The 19,984-nt window shown below is 36.0% G+C and overlaps 1 protein-coding gene across 5 annotated transcripts in view; it reads right to left on the reverse strand.

The window, feature by feature from the left end:
* BTBD10 (BTB domain containing 10) overlaps positions 1–19,984 on the reverse strand; it is a 73,241-nt gene that overhangs the window by 40,858 nt on the left and 12,399 nt on the right. The window contains exon 2 of one of the 5 annotated variants that reach the window (XM_032356648.1): positions 13,173–13,330. The exons of 2 other annotated variants lie outside the window; for them this stretch is intronic. In XM_032356648.1, the coding sequence (XP_032212539.1) occupies positions 13,173–13,273 (101 nt within the window). In that variant the 5' untranslated portion in view covers positions 13,274–13,330. Of the gene's footprint in view, positions 1–7,810; positions 8,713–13,172; positions 13,331–19,984 lie in introns of those variants that run through there. 2 more of the 5 variants (XM_032356647.1, XM_032356651.1) reach the window with 2 other exon arrangements.

Here is a 19,984-nt window from a genome sequence, read left to right on the forward strand (position 1 = left end):
TTACTGCAGTATTATTTACAATAGCCATGATAAGGAAGCAACACAAGTGTCCACTGATAGGTGAATGGATAAAGATGTGGTGTGTGTGTATATGGTGTGCACATATATATGGTGTACACATAGGTACATACATACATACAATGGAATATTACTCAGCCATAAAAAAGAATGAAATCTTGCTATTTGCAACAACATGGATGGACCTAGAGGGTATAAGGCTAAGTGAAATAAGTTATTCAGAGAAAAACAAATACCATATGATTTCACTCATGCAGAATTTAAGAAATAAAACAAACAAAAATTAAAAAGAGACAAAAAACAATTCCCACTCTTAAATACGGAAAACAAACTGGTGGTTGCCAAAGGGGAGATGGGTAGGGGGAATAGGAGAAATAGATAGAGTATGTCGATGAGCAATGATTTATATATAGAATTGTTCAATCATTAGCTCATAAATCTGAAACTAATATAACATTGTATGTTAATTATACTTAATTTTTTTTTAAGATTTTATTTATTTATTTGACAGACAGAGATCACAAGTAGGCAGAGAGGTAGGCAGAGAAGGAGAGGAGGAGGCAGGCTCCCTGCTGAGCAGAAAGCCCGATGTGGGGCTCGATCCCAGGACCCTGGGACCATGACCTGAGCTGAAGGCAGAGGCTTTAAGCCACTGAGCCACACAGGTGCCCCAATTATACTTAAATTTTTTTTACAAGTTTCGGGACGCCTGGGTGGCTCGGTTGGTTGGACGACTGCCTTCGGCTCAGGTCATGATCCCGGAGTTCCGAGATCGAGTCCCGCATGGGGCTCCCAGCTCCACGGGGAGTCTGCTTCTCTCTCTGACCTTCTCCTCACTCATGTTCTCTCTCACTGTCTCTCTCTCAAATAAATAAATAAAATCTTTTAAAAAAATTTTTTTTAAAGTTTCATATAATGTTGCAATGACCACTCTAAGAGCATCTTTTCTATGAAGTCAAATGAAAACTGAGATACTAAAAATTCCAAGAGAAAAGTACCCCTTAAGGGCAAATATTTAATGTTTTACTACCAGGGTAAAGTTTTCCCAAATGATAAAAGCTAATTTCATGCAAACAGTAAAGGAGCTGAATGTTTCTTTAACCTTCAAATGTCTATTACTTTGCTTCTAGCTTTTGAACTTTTTTAACAAAATGAAAATGTTGCTAGGCAGGACCTCTCCAAACTGAGGGGTCTCTGAATTGACGTTAGAATACCTAAATGTTACACTGCTAATTTTTTCAGTTCTAAAAAATAGCTAGTTATAATTCATCAACAGGTATCAGGTGCTTACAACAAACAGACAATGACAATTAAGCCCTATAATAACTAAAAGTACTCTTACCCTACTATCCATTATCCTTAAAATTTGTTTTAACATGCATTCAGTGCTCGCTTCGGCAGCACATATATTAACATGCATTCAGTTTACCAAATATTCACTGAACACAAATCATAGGCTATTTACTATTCTAGTCCTGCTGTGCCCTCAAAATTAATACAATCTAGGGAAGAAAATCACAGAATATATACAAATAAATACATTAAATATTATATGGTGATAAGTTCTATGAGGAAAAACAAAGCAGGGTAAAAAGGACAGAGACTCATTTGGGGGTACACGTTTCAATCTGTCATAGAGTGGTCAAAGTGATCTGAGAAGATATCTGACCAAAGATCTAAGGAAAACAAAAACAGAAATATGAGAATATATGAGGGTGCAAAGACCCTGTGGCAAGAGTAATCTTTGGCTTTTTCATGGCATTCAAGAAGGCCAGGATTCCTGAAGCACAGAAAGCAAGACAATGTTAAAAGATGAGCTCAGGGACGCCTAGGTGGTGCAATCAGTTTAAGCATCCACCTTAGTTTAGGCTCAGGTTGTGATCTCAGTTTGTGGGATAGAGCCATCAGGCTCTGTGCTCAGTGTGGAGTGTACTTACTCCTCTCCCTTTGCCCCCTGGCCCCTGCTCACACACTCTCTCTCTCTAAAATAAACAGGGGCGCCTGGGTGGCTCAGTGGGTTAAAGCCTCTGCCTTCGGCTCAGGTCATGATCTCAGGGTCCTGGGATCGAGCCCCGCATCGGGCTCTCTGCTCAGTAGGGAGCCTGCTTCCTCATCTCTCTCTGCCTGCCTCTCTGCCTACTTGTGATCTGTCTGTCAAATAAATAAATAAAATCTTAAAATAAAATAAAATAAACAAACAAATCTTAAAAAAAAAAAAAAAGATGAGCTCAGAGAAACAAGAGTAGGACTAGATTATGAAGGGCCTTAAAAGAATGTTTAAGGGGGGCGCCTGGGTGGCTCAGTGGATTAAGCCGCTGCCTTCGGCTCAGGTCATGATCTCAGTGTCCTGGGATCGAGCCCTGCATCGGGCCCTCTGCTCAGCAGGGAGCCTGCTTCCCCCTCTGTCTCTGCCTGCCTCTCTGCCTACTTGTGATCTCTCTCTCTATCAAATAAAATAAAATCTTAAAAAAAAAAAAAAAAAAAGGAATGTTTAAGGGTTTTTGCAGGGCTCCTGGCTGGCTGTCAGTTAAGCATTTGCCTTCAGCTCACGTCATGATCTTGGGGTCCCCAGATGGATACCGACGTTGGGCTTCCTGCTCAGTGGGGAGTCTGCTATTCTCTCTCCCTTTTACCCTCTCCCTCACTCGTGTGCACTCATGCTCTCTCAAATAAATAAATAAAATCTTTTTTAAAAGATGAAATACAAAAAAAAGACTAGATAGATAGATAATGCGTTTTTGCTTTTGATCTGAGTGATCTGGGTACCAGTGAAGTGTAAGTTACATAATCTAACTTTATTAGATCAAGTGGAAGATAAGGATACAAATGTAGAATAAAATGACCAATTCAAAGGCTACTGCAAATATTTCAGGTGAGAGCTAAAAATGACTTGGCCCAGAGCTGTAGCAGTGCACATGGCAAAGAGTGGATGGGACTATACCTTTTGAAGAATAAGACTTTTCGAAATTTCGGAGATTAATGTAGGAGGTGAGAGAGCAGTGTCAAGGATGACTCTATTATTTTGGTCTGAGCAACTAAAAGAATTGAAGTTCCATTTACTACATGAGAATGAGAGTGGGAAGATTAAGTTTGGAAAGTGTAGATGTATCTTAGACATTGTAAAGAGTGAGAGGTTTATTCAACATCCAAATGCAGATATCAAATAAGGAGTCAGACACATAAATCTAAAGTTCAGGGGAAAGGTCCAGGTTAGAGGTAAAAATTTGGGAACTGGAAATCACTATACACTTAACAGTCTTAAGCAATTCCCTACCATAGACAATTATAAGGTAGTTTTAAAATATAGCTACCACCAGGGGTGCCTGAGTAGCTCAGTTGGTTGAGCGTCGGGACTCCTGATTTAGGCTCAGGTCACGATCTCCTGGTTGTGGGATCAAGCCCCATGTCAGGCTCTGCACTCAGCACAGAGTCTGCTTGTGATTCTCTCTCTCCCTCACCCTCTAGCCCCAACACATGCTCTCTCTAAAATAATGAACAAATCTTAAAAAATATATATATATATACATATAAGATGTATATATATACATTATATTAACTATTATATATATGTATAATATTATATTAACTGCACAGATCTAAATTAATGGTCAGATGTATTTTGTATCTACTGATTAGTCATTTATTCAATAAATATTTATTGAGTACTTTGTGCAAGTTATTGTTCATGATTGAGAATAATATTACAATGCATACATAATCATGTACATTTAAAGATGGTTCAAAAAATTGTAATTACTGGGGTGCCTGGGAGGCTCAATGGGTTAAAGCCTCTGCCTTTGCTCAAGTCATGATCCCAGGGTCCTGGGATTGAGCCCCGCATCGGGATCTCTGCTTGGCAGGGAGCCTACTTCCTCCTCTCTCTCTGCCTGCCTCTCTGCCTACTTGTGATCTGTCTCTGCCAAAGAAATAAATAAAATCTTAAAAAAAAAAATTGTAATTACTTTTAAAAACCTTTTGGAGCGTCTATCCTACTCATTACTAATGGGGGAAAATAAACCAGTGGGGGAAAAAATATGAGGTACAAATACAAGATTTAGTTTTAGAAATGTTTATATCAAATTGTCAATATTTTAATGAATTGGTTTCACAAAACATGTTTCCAGAGAAATTACAATCCGACAGTCACTTGTATTTCCAAATGGCCTTTTGAAAACACAAACTGACTTACTTCATTAAATTCCCTCCTCCATCCTCATACTAAAATTTTAAGCAATGAAACAAAAAATCTAAACTACTCTGCTAAACTAGATTGATAAAATTAGTATCAGAAGCCCTTTACTGATCATTCAATATACCTAAGTATCCCAAGAAATACTATACAAACACAAAATCTAAGTTTTGTGGAGGGAAGCACCTCCAGCTTCCCACAACACTACTAGATACTAGTAGTACTCCTTACTCCAGCAGCACTACTAGATACTAGTAGTACTCCTTCCTCCCAGTCATTACCAAAAATGTCCTCAGACATTGCCAAAGCCCATTGAGGGGCAAAAATCACACTTCTAGTTGAGAACTGCTGCCCTAGTTCTACCTGCTAGGGCCAAATGACAATAATAAAAACAACACTAAGATCTGAGCATTTAATACGTGCCAGGTACAGCTCTGAGAACTTTACATACATTTTCATTTAATCCTCAAAACTGTCCCCATTTGAGAAAAATGGAAGCTTAGAGCCTAAGGAACTCTCCTAAAATCAGGTAACAAATTAAATGGCAGGTTTGAGATGTGAACTAAGCAGTTCAATTTCAGAGCTCATGCTTTCAACCTCAAACAAGTCTGACTGAAACCAAATATAGTGTCATTTCCAAAAGGGTGACTCTTCACATATTTGAAGATGCGTCTTATGAGATTCCTTAGTATCAATCAGAGCTGCCCCCAACCCTCTCATTAGTTCCTTAAGGTTTCCAACTTCTTCATATTCTTCCTTTGAATATACACAGAACTAAAGACAATAATACTCTGGTGTACAGTAGGGTGGCTCTAGCCTTCTTTTCCATTACCTGTGATTTTTTTTTTTTAAGCAGGGAGGGTGGGTGAGAAAATGGAATGATGGCAGCCGTATTATACTTTTGTTTTGTATCAAATTTACTGCCAAAAAACATGCCCAGATCTCTTCCATGTGTGAAATTATAAAGCCATGCTAACTTAAGCACATTAGTGTTTTTCAGGCCTTATGCATACCCCCCCCAAAAAAACCCATTTAAATTTGGTCTAACAATACAAACTCGGGTCATTTTGGATCATTTAATTTATCATTTCCTATCCTTCTTTCTTCATTGTCCCCTATAAACTTGATAATTTGCCTTCTTCAGATATACAATGAGACAAAGCAAAGAACAAAGTCACCTTCCAAGATCGATAATCTTGGGTAGGGTCATTCAAAATCAAAATTGTGTTGATTAACACAAATGACTTAACTCATTTTTCCCTTCACTATACACCCCAGCATATAAAAATAGACTTTACCAAAAACTAAGCTTAAGTCCAAATACATTATATTGCTACTAGTCTACCAACTGCATCAGAAAATTGCTCTCAATCTATTTTTAGCAAACCCATTCTGGATCATTTTTAACCTATTTTTCTTCAAGTTAGTCATAAACTACCCTTTTCATTTTTTGTTCTAAAATCTACTTTTCTCAAAATCAGACCTAGAATTCTCCATCTTTTAGACTTCTAGTATTCTCCCAAAAATCTTTAGAAATTACAAATAATACCAATAACTTAAAATTTTATAGGCAGTTCCTTTTATAAATTTAAGATATTTCAACTGACCCAGAGGATAACTCATTTAACTAGATACATTCTTCATCACTATACCCCTGTTGATTTTTATGTCCTTCGTAGCAATGTTTGCTTTGTTATTATTGGTGGTGGTGGTGGTTGGCTCTTCCTCTTTAACAAAGAAGCTTCTAAATAAGAGCTGAGGGATTTTTTTTTTCTTCCTACGTTGTCAGGCATTATTATTACACTCTCCTTGATTACCTTTTTAAATGTAATATAAGATACACTTTTGGTTGGTCTCAGCATATTTTCAAAGTCTCAGCTCATTGTTTTCCTAATTGTTGTAAAGATTTCTTTTCTATACTTTATTATTATGGCAATCCTAGCTATTTGCTTTGTTTTAAAAGTAGCGCATATCTTTCAGAAGTTTACTGTGTAGTCACAGTAAGGATCTTTCTCTGTCAGAAAAATATCAAAATCACATTTTTACTTAACTCCCTAAAACATTCTTCCTTTTTTAAGAAAAATTTATCCTGTGGAATCATGCTGATCTTTTCTCTAATCAAAAATTAGGAAAACTCAAACTGACAAATTATAAAATAAATATACATAAAACACTACACAGTTCTTAAGAATTATGCTATGTAAGACTATTTCATGACATAGAGGATGTTCATAATTAAGTGTAAAAAAAATGGGTTATATAACAGTACATACAGTGGTAATATTCAAAACCACCTTTAAATATATATGTGATTTTATATTTTTATACATACACAAAAAATAGGTTATATCAAAAAATATTTAAGCTATGATCAAAAGAAAAATGTTTTAACATATTTTTATATTTTTCTATGTGCTTTCTGTATTTATCAAATTCATATAATGAGTATGTATCACTTTTAAAATAACACAGGCATTATTATTTTAAAGAACCAGCAAAACCAGAGAAAAATACCAAGAATAAAACAAAAAGGTTAAGCTTGAGATTTCTGCTTTTATAACTCTATTACTAAAAGAAGCTTAGGAAAACATTTATGGATACCAAACCACAAAAAAATGCCAAAATACAAGATATCACTAACTAGCCTAAACATATAAATAAGTTGTGACAACCATCAAGATGACCATTTGAACTCCTAGAAATTAAATGGGGGCAATCACAAAAACTTCCTGTCATTTCAAGGAAAGGCTCTTATTAACTATTTAAAAACATTAAAAATAATTTAAAAATATATATCCCCCCAAATCCCTATAAAATGAAGCATCAGTAGGACAGGAATAATGAAGACAAAAGAAAAAATTATTCTTAAGTGTTTAATACTGAGCTAAAATTTCTAAATAAAGTAAGCAATGTCACCTGTTAAGATTTAAAATCTCATAGCAAGAACAATTATATTTATTTAGAAATTCTCTCTGGTTGCAAATCATTTTGCAATAACCCAGAAACTTATCTAATTTACTCTCTAGTTCAAGGGCAACATCTAGATCATCTATTCAGAGTCTACTATGTTCCAAGAGACTAGAAAAAAAGTCATGTTAACCAGTTAAAATTTATCATTCAAATATATTAAATTCTGTAAAATACTACTGTATATAAGTGGTCCAGCTAACCATTAATTCATCCAAAAATAAAAATACATTTATCCCTTTCTTTAGAAAATTATTTCAACTATTCCATTTGTCTATCTTGAATTTAATTTTCAAATATATTAAAAATATTTTATATTAGTCTTTCCTTGAACTGTTTATAATATTCACAAAAAACAATACCAAACATAATGCATTCTCCCAAGTTACATGAAGAATCTAAGACTTAAAATGAAATAAGAAACAAAGCATCAAACCCATGAAAACAATAAAAACACACTCCATTTATTTTAAATGACTGGCCATTAAGCCGACAATCAAGACATATGATCTTTTTCATCCAGAAAAGTAAATGATCATAATGAAACAAAGGCCAAACATCTTTCTCAATCTCTCTCATATTCAAAGATGTATAGAATTATAACCCAGTGATATCATGTAATAAATGAATACACACCTTACTTTAGTATATGCCAAGGTAGACACACAAAAACAAGAAAAAAATTCTGAAATCAGAGTATAAAGGGACTCTGCTTTTTCAAACAATGCAGCACTGAAAGCCAGGTCAGCATCCTTGGGCATTACTAGGAAACTTTAGCACATCTGATATTTCCATCATCTTCAAGATTCCTCTGAACAATCAGAAAATTTCCCAGTCTCCCCCCTGCGTCCCCTGTCCATAGACTTCTCTAGCTTTCCTCCCTCTACTGTGGAATAATGCTATTGCGGTTATTTAGGCTGCAAATGTTCAGAGATACAACCCCCTCTATATATTAATTCAGTTCATTTTCTCACAGACACTGACTCAGCCGTGGGTTGTGCAGCACTGACGTTTCTAACCAAACAGCATCGTGTGAGCTGTGATCATCCCATTTCTCCATCTCTGTGCAGTGATTGGATATTGTAATTGATAGACAGGCTGAAGAAAACTCAGGAGATGAGGGCTTGGTGATATGTAGCTATGTTGCCAAATGCCATCTGTAATGCTAATTCTAGCTGTGCCAGCTTGCCAGGTTTTAGAAAACTAAGATGCAGCTAACTTTCTTTTTTCCTTTTGATATTCTACTGTGTACCCATTCTGGGAAGTAAAGCTTCTCTTTAAAACCAAAGAAAAAATATTGTACTTTATGAATCCACTCAAGAACTATTCGTTAAAGCAACCAAACTTTTCTATTTCTAAACTACTGCTGGGACTACGAAGTGACTTAAAAAGGAAACTGTAAAGCTCAACCTTCACGCAGTCTCAGAAGAAAGGAGCATGCGTACTTGTATGTGGGAATGAAACCTTGCGGCAAAGTCTGATATTGAATGTATGATGCGTTTATCTTTAGTAACCTGAGCAGACTGCAGATCTGAGTTTTAGTTATATTCAACCCAATTCAAACATTCAGGAGCTTTTAAGCATACTGTCAACTTAGCCATTTTAATGCTAGTTGTACAGAAAAGGTACTTTCTTTTTCCCTTTTTAAGTAGCAAAAAACTCTTATAATTTGTAATTCAAAGTTGTTGCAATTCAAGCCAAACACACTTCAACTGAAATGATATTTAACCTCTCAGCAAGCTACACACTCCTCTATACAAGTATTAACCATACAACTACTTAGAAAGAAACAAAGTTCAGTAATTTTTTAACTAATTTATTTGTATGCACTCATTTAAGCCATAGGAAACATAGGCATCCTGAAGTCCATCCATGTTGAGATTAACTTCCTTGTCTTTTATATCACAGTGCTATACAAAGCAAATCTACATTTAAAATAAAATTCAAAAAAGTACCTTGAAGTTTATTAGATTGAAATGAAACCATAAGGCAAAGCCTCAATGGTAAGCACACATATATAGTAAGTCTTATCATTTATAGAATTCAAGAAATTTATTTTTATCATTGCTAGTAAGGAAAAGTAGAGGAAAAAAAAATTTTAAAAATCTGAAAATGCAGGCAATTCCAAAATGTGAATAGAAAATATAAATTTATACAAGACTTTTTAAAATTATGCACAAAAATTGAACCAATAAAATACGCTTATTTCTTTACTGCTGAAGACTGTCTGTGTCCTTCCAAAATTCATAGACTGGAATGTATTCCCCCAATGTGATGGTATTTAGCAGTGAGGAGGTAATTAGGTCTTGAGGGCAAAGCCCTCATAAACTGGATTAGTACTTGATAAAAAAAGACCCCAGAGAGATTCATAGCCCCTTTTACCATGTGAAGACACAGCAAGCCCTTACCAGGTATCAAATGTGCCAGCATCTTGAGCTTGGACTCTCGAGCCTCCAGAACCATGAGAAATAAATTTGTTTATAAACCACTCAATCTACGGTTACTCTGTTATAGAAGCCTAAACAAACTGAGACATTTGATTTTTATAAATTTAAATCCCCAACACTGTTTGAGGTGGCAATGTGCCCATCTACATTTCTTAGCTTCTAAGACCCAAAGAGGACCATATGACATAATTCTAGCCAATGATTTATAAGCAGATGCCTGCTGGAAATTTCTGAGAAATTTAATTTCCTACTAAAAATGAAACCCCTTTTCCACTGTCCCCTTCTCCCTTCTACCTCATTCTCATCTGGAAGGTAGACATGATGTCTGGAGCTACAGTAAACTATCTTGTGACCATGAAAAAAGAAGAAAATCAGGAATTTTTTTTTTTAAAGAGACTTTTTTTTTTTTTTAAAGATTTTTATTTATTTATTTGACAGACAGAAATCACAAGTAGGCAGAGAGGCAGGCAGAGAGAGAGAGAGGAGAAAGCAGGCTCCCTGCTGAGCAGAGAGCCCGATGGGGGGCTCGATCCCAGGACCCTGGGATCATGACCTGAGCCGAAGGCAGAGGCTTTAACCCACTGAGCCACCCAGGCGCCCCGAAAATCAGGAATTTTTGATCCCAACAAACTTAAGCCACTAAATCCACATCAGGCATTGCCTATCTGCATACAAATCCACATCAGGCATTGCCTATCTGCCTGTCTACATACAAGAAAAATAAATCACTAACTTAAGCCAGTGTTTTGTCTAGCTTTCTTTTGCTCAAATATCCCTAAAAATATACAAGATTTAAAAAAAAACAAACAAACAAACAACAAAAAAAGGATGAGTGCATAGAAGCCCAGATGAAACACAACTAGCCATGAGTTGAAAACAACTTGAAGCTAAGATAGGAGTACAGAGGGGTTTATTATACCTGTTTTCTCTATATGTATTTAAAATGTACCATAATAAGTTACTGAAAATGTTAAAAATAAAAAGAATGAGAAACTTGTTTATAAACAGGTTTGCCAGGGTGCCTGGTGGCTCAGTTGGTTAAACGACTGCCTTCAGCTCAAGTCATGATCCTGAAGACCTGGGATCAAGTCCCACACTGGGCTCCCAGCTCCATGGGGAGTCTGCTTCTCCCTCTTACCTTCTCCCCTCTCATGCTCTCGCTCTCTCTCTCTCAAATAAATAAATAAAATTTTTGAAAAAGAGATTATATAAATTTTAGGTTTGCAATTGAGAAACTGGATGGTCTTGGGCAAGTTTATTAACCTCGTTTTATTTGTTTGTTTGTTTGTTTCCCATTTGTCAACTGGGGAAACTAATACTATTCATAGAGTTCCACATTCAAATCTAATCAAGGTTATCTCCAGAAAGTCCCTGGTAGGAATGTCCATCAATCTACCTAATCATTCAAGGATTATTTCAAGTCTCATTATCACTCAGTTGATACTGACTGCTTCTTTGAACTTCCTTCTAATATTACTACAACTCACTACCACAGGTTGGTGCTCTATTGTCCTCTAATTGTTCCATATATGGATTTTAAGCATTCCATGATGTAACCCTGACAAACTTCTGAATCTCTACTGAACTGAGTGCAGTATCTCAACCATACTTGCTGGTTGTTAGTTTTTAAAACTTCCCAATTATTCTAGTATCAACTCAAAGAATGCCATTTTTAAAAAGTAAAATTGCTTATATTTTTAAAGTATCCTCAAAAGTATTCTTATGAACTAGAGGTCTCTAAAAATAAGCTGTTTTCCCTTGGGCAGAATTTCCATGAATGAGGTTAAAATAAGCTCAAAGGGGGCACTGGGTGGCTTAGTTGAACGTCTGCTTTCAGCTCAGGTCATGATCCCAGGATTCTGGGATCCATACCCATGGGAGTGAGGGGGGTGGGGGGGTAGGTCTCTGCTCAGCATGGAGCCTGCTTCTCCCTCTCCCTCCTGCTCCCACTCCCCATTTGTGTGTGCGCTCTCTCTCTCTCTCTGTGTCAAATAAATAAAATCTTAAAAGAATAATCAGTTCAAAAGATTTCATGGTCTTTCCATCTTTCCATTAAAAACAAATAATGTATTGGTATTTATTTTCTATTTCTCTTTAATATTTTTCATTTAAATAATCAATATTGCTGCATTCTACCTGAGAAGAGCACCAAAAAGTTACTGATGTTATAGGTATCAAGAAAAGCTATGATGTTTGCTGTTTTTGAAATGAAACAACAGGAATGAAAAAGTACTAGTAGTTTTCCTCACTGGGCATTTACCTTTTATAAAGCAAACAACAGCTTATTTTCACCTTTCTTCTCTTCATATATAATGCAGTACTGTACATGAGCAGAAAAATATTAAGAACTAGGAAGGATAACAGAATTCACCTGGAAAAATGTATACAACATAGCAGATAAAAATATCCCACACTTAATGAGAAAAAACGAGTATCTCTTTAATCTCAGAGACAAAATAATTATCCATATAATAAGCAGGATAGAGAAGAAGTACAAGAGCACCAGTTGAAGCACACACACATATATACCCATGCCCCCAAAAATGAACAAATAAACCAAAAAACACTCATTATCATTGGTGTGCACTTATAAATTAGTGAGTCAACTTAACTTTTCCACTCTAGACCTCTCCACATTAAAAGTCCACAATAAAGACAGACATCTTGTCAGGAGACTTAAAGAGTACCAGTTACTCATACCTTCTAATTACAGTATATAGTCAATGAGTACCTGAGTTACTTCTTCAAACTTACAAGAAGGATTTCAGTATCACAGAATGTTTTTAATTTTTTTAAGAAAACTGGTAACAGTTATCAGTGATTATGATAATTTTACATTCAAGAAAATCGAATGTTTGATATTATTCTGTAAGTAAATATTTACAAAGCACAAAACTCTATGAAAACATGCTTACATACCTGTAATGTGTGAGGTTTATGAGCTGCCAATTAACACCTTAAAATAGCAAATCATAAAGTATTCTAAATGAGGTATTCCTCATTAAGTCACACAGTACAAAACGAAAGCTTTACATATAATATACAAATGGGCAGAAATTTTTTAGATGAATTTCATTTAATGCATCAAACTTCAAATGAACCAGAAGAGTCATTGCAGAAAGACTGATTTTCCCATTAGAATCGGGATGACAACATAATATGACACAGCCTATAAATTATTATGTATACTCTATACACACAGTGTATTTAGAACACAAAATAAGTTCCGATTAGAGAGTTTTAAATACAAAGAAATAACCTGTCTTGCCAGAGCTCATAGTCAAATTAATTACAGCATTTATTCATGGGGTCGACTAAGAAGATTATAACATTATTTAGAAAGAGAAACAAAAATTCAAATAAATACAAATATAAGAAGATTAAAAAGAAATGTTTCTGTGAAAGTTTTTTAAGGAGAAATGCAAACATTATTTTCTGTAAACCAGCCCCCATCCTCTGACAGGACTTGCCACAACCAAATGCAGTTTGATTCTTTATAGAAGTCGATTTTATCAGAGCTTTGATATGTGAAATGCATATTTTCTACCTACCTTGAATGTTTATAAAGTTTACGAGGTCTACTATGCAATTTCCGATCCCAATTCTCTGGATCACTGGAGTTACTGTCATAAGGATGAGGCCGTCCTGCCATCCCACTTCAAGCTTCCTCACACTACTGCTCTGAAAGCACATATGTAGCACCCATAACCTACATAAAAGAGTAGTGTTGACCTTTAAATCTATTCCACGCAGAATAAAAAGTCAAGAATTTTACATACTTTCTGATATTACTGTGACATATTTTTAAAGTGATGAGCAGGATTATAAAATACTAGACATACAAAATGCCACCAATGAGATTAAAATCAGCATCAGAAGGCTTTTTAGGTATTTTTCATTTGATTCCTCTATTGAATCCACTACCCCCTACCCCCAACAGTTTAATAGAGTGCTATTTATATTTAGTAAATATCCCTAACTGCCATCTGTGTATCTCATGGTTCCAAACATTAATATCGAACCAAAAAAGGCAAAACAATTCCACAGAATGATTCTTTCAGACAAAATTTCACCTAGAATACATTTAATTACTAAAACTTTTAAGATGCTTAACAAAACATCTAGTAAAACCAAATAACAAATTGATTTCTTTAATCAAGTTAAAAGACCCTGAATAGAAACTCAAAAAGAATTTAACATCATGTTTCTTTACATCCTTACATGTTTCTTTACATGTAATTACCACAAAAATATGGTATTGATGATTCATATACTTCATGCCTTTCATATGTGAGACTTGTGACAGTTCTATTATAGTCATAAAATAATAAGAAAGTTAACAGCTTTACAGAATACCTGAACTAAGTATTTTGAAGTATATTTCACTATCCAATTTAATCTTCACAATCACTTTATCATGCCCACAAACAAGAAACAGTCTCAGTCATGTAGTAACTTCGCCAAAGGTCACAATGTTGGTAAATGGCAGGATTATAAAGAACAATGAAAATTTAGAATATAGAATGATGTCTTGATCTTGAAATATTCTCAGGCTGGAATATTTTGTTTGTAAACAGTAGATCAAATTTGACGTTTAGAGACCGGAAACACCAAAAGAAAAACCAAATGAGGTCAAACAATTAGAACAAAGTTCTATAATTTGGACTAGAGCCCAGGTTTCCTGACACCCACTCCTGTATGCTTTCTGTACACTTCTCCAAGATGGATTTGACAGAGGGAAGGGAGGAGGAATTATGCATAAAAGTAAAAAGGAATCCAGAACTGAGTTTCATAAAAAAATTCCCATATCTCACAAAAAATGCCAAAGGTAAACTTACTAAAATTGTGAGTACATCTCAGAGCTCAGAAAAAAGAAGTATTTCCATAAAAAATAAAAAAGGAAATATTTCCACTTTATAGAAACTTTTGCTATTTTATAATTTTTTTCTTCATAGCTAGTTAGTAATTTCTTTCCAAAAGTAATTGAAAATCTTATAATAAGTGAACACTTTAATATAATAAACATGTAAATATATAAGTAAATCAGTGATCTATCAAAAATAATAGAAAAGGGAGTGCCTGGCTGGCTCAATTGGAAGAGCATGAGACTCTTGATCTTGGGGCCAGGAGTTTAAGCCCCACAGTGGGTGTAGAGATTACTTAAATAAACTTTTTTAAAAAATAACAGAAAAGGAGAAGGGGGAGAATTGTACAATGACTAATTCAAATTGCTCAGCAAACCCCACACAGTTTATTTGCTGTATGCTCCTGGAAAAGGAAACATGTTTCTTTAAGGATCACTGTGATTAAAAAATCAGATAGCAGATGAACATAAAAACTATAAAATTATTTTGAAAACAAAAAGTCTCAATCTCTCTTCAGTTTTTAATTATAAAAATTAAAATGTTTTTACTAAAAAAGAAACTCTTTAGACATCCAAGTGGGGGCACCTGGGTGGCTCAGTTGGTTAAGCATCTGCCTTTGGCTCAGGTCATAATTTCAGTTCTGAGATGGAGTCTTACATCAAGCTCCCTGCTCAGTGGCTAGTCTGCTTTTTCCTCTCCCTCTGCCCTTCCCCACCTTGTGTTCTCTCTTTCATAAATAAAATTAAATATAAAAACTCCTTAAAACTTCAATTTGAGATTATATCTAGTTATGCATACTGAAGAGATGAAGCAGAAGAGAAGGGTGAGAATGAACAAATCAGAGACAAGGAAAAAAAATCAGAAAAAAGTAGTCACAGAGCAAGTGGGACACAAAAGGTAAAAAAAAAAAAAAATCAAGAAAAATTGATAAAAAGGAAAAAGAAAAATGTAGAAAGGCTTAGCTTAGGTGTAGAATGAGATTTAGAACATTTTTTGCCTTATTTATAGAGGTCTTCCAGTAAGCTATTTCAGGAATTAACATTTCTTTACAAGAGCATTTTATCTCCTCCTAACCCTTAACTATAAGACATACCCCCTATGGACACCCAAAGATGTCCACTGAGAGAAGAATGACCCTAAACCATAAGAGGAAGTGACTAAAATATACAACCACAAAGAACGCATAAGGTAAATTAAGATCCACATTTTCCAGCATTTTCCAGAGGGTAGCATGTAACTAGCAGAAAGGAAAAAACAATATGTTACTAATCAATCCTATTAATAAGCATGTATTTTACAGCTAGACACAAAAAAGTGAAGAATTTCTGATGAAAACTACCAAAAAGGTCCACTGGAAAATCATAATTACATTTCATTTGTCATTAAAACTTGGGTATCACCATGTGAAAGATTTCTCCCCAATCCTTACTCCCAACAGTCATGGCTACAAACATGCTAAAAACAAGTGAAATTCAAGCTGAGATACCTGGAAAAAATATGCCTGTGTTTGCCTAGATGTGCTCCTGTGTTTTCAAATTTTATCGATAAGCTACAGATAAAACTACAAATAGATAAAAGGCAAATGACACACATTATATACTATTTTGAATTGTCTAGTACCTTTTTTTTTTGGTGGTTTTACTAAAGCACAGGGACAGGACCTGTGGACAGAAAGAGCTGCTGCTGAAATGTCTAATAATCTATCTTAACCAATCTCTGCATCACAGTTGGTGACATATTTTTTTTTTTTTAATATTTTATTTATTTGAGAGAGAGAGAGCACAAGCGGGGGGAGGTGTAGAGGGAGAGGGAAAAGCAGATTCTCTGCTAACCAGGAAGCTGGACGCGGAACTCAATGCCAGGACTCTGGGATCATGACCTGAGCTGAAGACAGATGCTTAGCCAATTAAGCCACCCAGGCACCTGGTGACATATTTTATTTCATTCATTCAAGAACTTATGGAACACTGAATACAATACAAATTATTTTAAGATGCTAAAGTAGGGGCGCCTGGGTGGCTCAGTGGGTTAAAGCCTCTGCCTTTGGCTCAGGTCATGATCCCAGGGTGCTGGGATCGAGCCCCACATCAGGTTCTCTGCTCAGCAGGGAGCCTGCATCTCACCCCAACCCCGCCTGCCTCTCTGCCTACTTGTGAATTCTGTCTGTCAAATAAATGAATAAAATCTTAAAAAAAAAAAAAAAAAAAAGATGCTAGAGCAAGTTGTACGTTGTTCCTGTGCTCCAAAACTCACCCTAGCAAGCCAAAAAAGCCTCAGCTAAAGCTTCCATATACCACTTACTCCGTGTCTGTCTCCTACCTGCATAGTTGCTACACTCTTACCCCAATTCTTCATGTCCATTAAAGTTTGGGTGTTCTTTAGGATTCCATCATCATTTGCTGGGCCCAGGGAGACACCAGACAAAACCATGAGACCAAACCCCTGACAACATCAACTGTTTTATATACTACCTACACTCTGTCTTCATTATCGCTACCTGAATTCTTCAATAAGCACCCCAAATTCAACAACACCAGGATCTTTCTTGGCCTCCCACATCAGCTAGTGTCATCTCTATTCACTAAGTCAAAAACCCTAAAGTCATTCTTGACTTATTTCCCAACATCAAGTCTACTTCAAAACATTCTTTTGGGTCCTTCTCTCCCCCCTTTTTTTTTCTTTTAAGATTTTATTTACCCATTTGACAGAGAGCACAAGCAGGGGGAGCCGGAGAAGCAGGCTCCCAGCCAAACAGGGAGCGGGATGTGGGGCTCGATCCCAGGATCCCACAGACACTTAACTGACTGAGCCACCCAGGCACCCCTCTCCTTTTTCATTCTAAGGCTGCTGACTTCATTAAAACCTTAACATCTATCAATAAGGCTCCCGGTTGGCCTCTTTATCACCATTCAGTCCATACTTTCTCCACTGTAATCAAAATTCTCATTCTAAAAACATTTAATCCTTCTGTTTCCTGACCTAAACTCATTATAAAAAGTTCCTTTAAAATATGACTCTTAGGGTGCCTGGGTGGCTCAACTGGTTAGGCATCTACCTTGGGGCTCAGGTCACGATCCCGGGGTCCTGGGTTCAAGTCCCGTGTCAGGCTCCCTGCTCAGTGGGAAGTCTGCTTCTCCTTCCTCTGCCCCTTCCCCCACTTGTGTGTGTACCCGCACACGCGCGCTCGCGCTCTCTTTCTCTCAAATAAATAAATAAATAAATCTATCTTTTAAAAAAATAAGATAAAATAGGACTCTTGCCTCCCCAATGTCTACTTCATATAAGGCAAACTAAAGTTTACTATTGTATTGATCTTGTAATCAAAAAAATAATTACTGGACTACTGGAAACAAAGTTCTTAGAAAACATGTCACAGTTCATTGCTATTTTTAGGCATGACAGAAATAATCACAATTCTAAATAATTTAGAAATAATCTGTACAGAGGCTGAAACAACTGGGTGTACTGGCTAGGGACATGCACTCAGGAGACTGCCAAAAATCAGCTAGGAAAAAGGCAATTGATTACTCTTCTTCTCTTGGATATTGCCATCTAAAAAAGGGTGGATGGACGAATAGAATCTTCAGGACTACAATAAATAAATAAGTGGCCTTTGGGATATTATTTCCAGGTAGTATTAATTAATGGCAATGAACCACAGAAGGATTTTTTTAAAAGACAGTATATAGAAACTATTTATTGTCTTTACTATGTATCAATGAGCTAAGAAGTTTAATTTTCTCCTATTTAAAGCTTGCAGCAACCTAATATTATAATCCTGTTTCACAGATGAGGAGATTTTTGAGCTAAGATTAGAATCCCAGTCTAACAAAAAGCTCATGTTCTTTCCAATGTACCAAGCTAGGTACACAGAAATTCACATATTTGCTCCTATCGCCCGCAGATTTTGTTTTTTCTTAAACTTCAGCCAAATTTGGCTTTGTCCATCCTGTTGAGATCTCACTCTAAATAGTGTTATTATATAAAAACTTCCTTATTAACATAAAATTGTTTATTACTCTCAAACTTTGCAAACAAAGTAATTCAAGTATGGTGGTTACTGGAGAGAAAGACCTGACAGGTAAAAGGGAAAACAATGAAAAGAACAAAATCACATAGTGATGCCAGGGCTATGAGCCTAGGACTACCTTCAGCTGCACAAAAAGGCAAATATACAGAAGATATTTCATCTACATCAAGAAGTGGAGAGGCTGGAGAGAGTGAATACTGCTACATATAATTGTGAAAGAAATAGAAGAGGGAGAAATAACTTTTAAAAGAAAAGTAGGGCGCCTGAGTGGCTCAGTTGGTTAAGCGACTGCCTTCGGCTCAGGTCTTGATCCTGGAGTCCTGGGATCGAGTCCCACATCAGATTCCCAGCAGGGAGTCTGCTTCTCCCACCGATCTCTCTCCTCTCATGCTCTCTCTCTATCTCTCAAATAAATAAATAAAATCATTAAAAAAAAATTAAAAAAAAAAAAAGAAAAGAAAAGTAAACCAGAGGGGTGAAAAGAAACTTCCCACAAAGGCAGTCAAGTGAAGTGATCACGTGAGCCCCTTGTAGACAACAATGATTTATTATCTGGATAAAATATTTTTAAAACTGGAGTTTAAAAGCATTGGCAAATGTCCCAAAGCACAAAGTAGTGGGGGAAAAAAGCGTATCCTGAAAGGGAACAGAACTGTAAGTTCAGAGGGAAGTTTTTATGCTGAGTGCCCTTCCCAACCCCTATAAATATGGTGAAGGAAACCAGACAGCCATACAGCTCAAAGTAGTAGAGAAAACACCAAAGCTGGAAGTGCAGCTGGAAATTCAAGTCAGACTTATTGGGAATGAAAGAACCACAAAGGTACTGACCCAAAAATCTGAGCATAAGGTGTGCTTAGCTAAATTAATCATGTACCAAAGGGAGAGCCCAAATGGCCTCTGCAGTAGACTATAGAGGAATTTACCCTTGAAAACTGCAGGGCATAAGATCTAGGAGTTGGATGCTTTTTAAACTGAGTGCATTCCCCAACCAGACACAGCCCAAGCTGCAGAAAGCTGAAGCCCTTACTGGCTTAGGGTGTCAGGGGCAGGCAGAGGAGCTAGAAATTAAGGGTGAGCTCCAAAATCTGAATATAATCTCAGCCCAAATTTTTGGCTAACCACCAAATCACACAGGTGGGAAAGAACTTTCCTCCACTCACTCCACAAGAGACCAAACTGAAAAACAAGTAGCTGAAAGAAGAACCAAGCACAGGTATTTGTTAGAATATAGTGCTTGGGAAAGAATGTTTGCAGATTGAATCCAGGCAAGTTAATGTACCACTAGAACATAAAAAAAATATTGCTCATGACAACATTACAATGCTCTGATTTTAGCCAAAAATTATGAGATGCAAAGAAATAATGAAGTAAAAAGGCAATCAATAGAAAGTGACTCCAAGTAGGTCCAGACTTAGAATTTAGCAAATGATGACTCCAAACCTTATATGTAAACAATTAAGGGAATATA

The sequence above is a fragment of the Mustela erminea genome, chromosome 9 (genome assembly GCF_009829155.1).
Source record: "Mustela erminea isolate mMusErm1 chromosome 9, mMusErm1.Pri, whole genome shotgun sequence".
NCBI classification, from domain to species: Eukaryota; Metazoa; Chordata; class Mammalia; order Carnivora; family Mustelidae; genus Mustela; species Mustela erminea.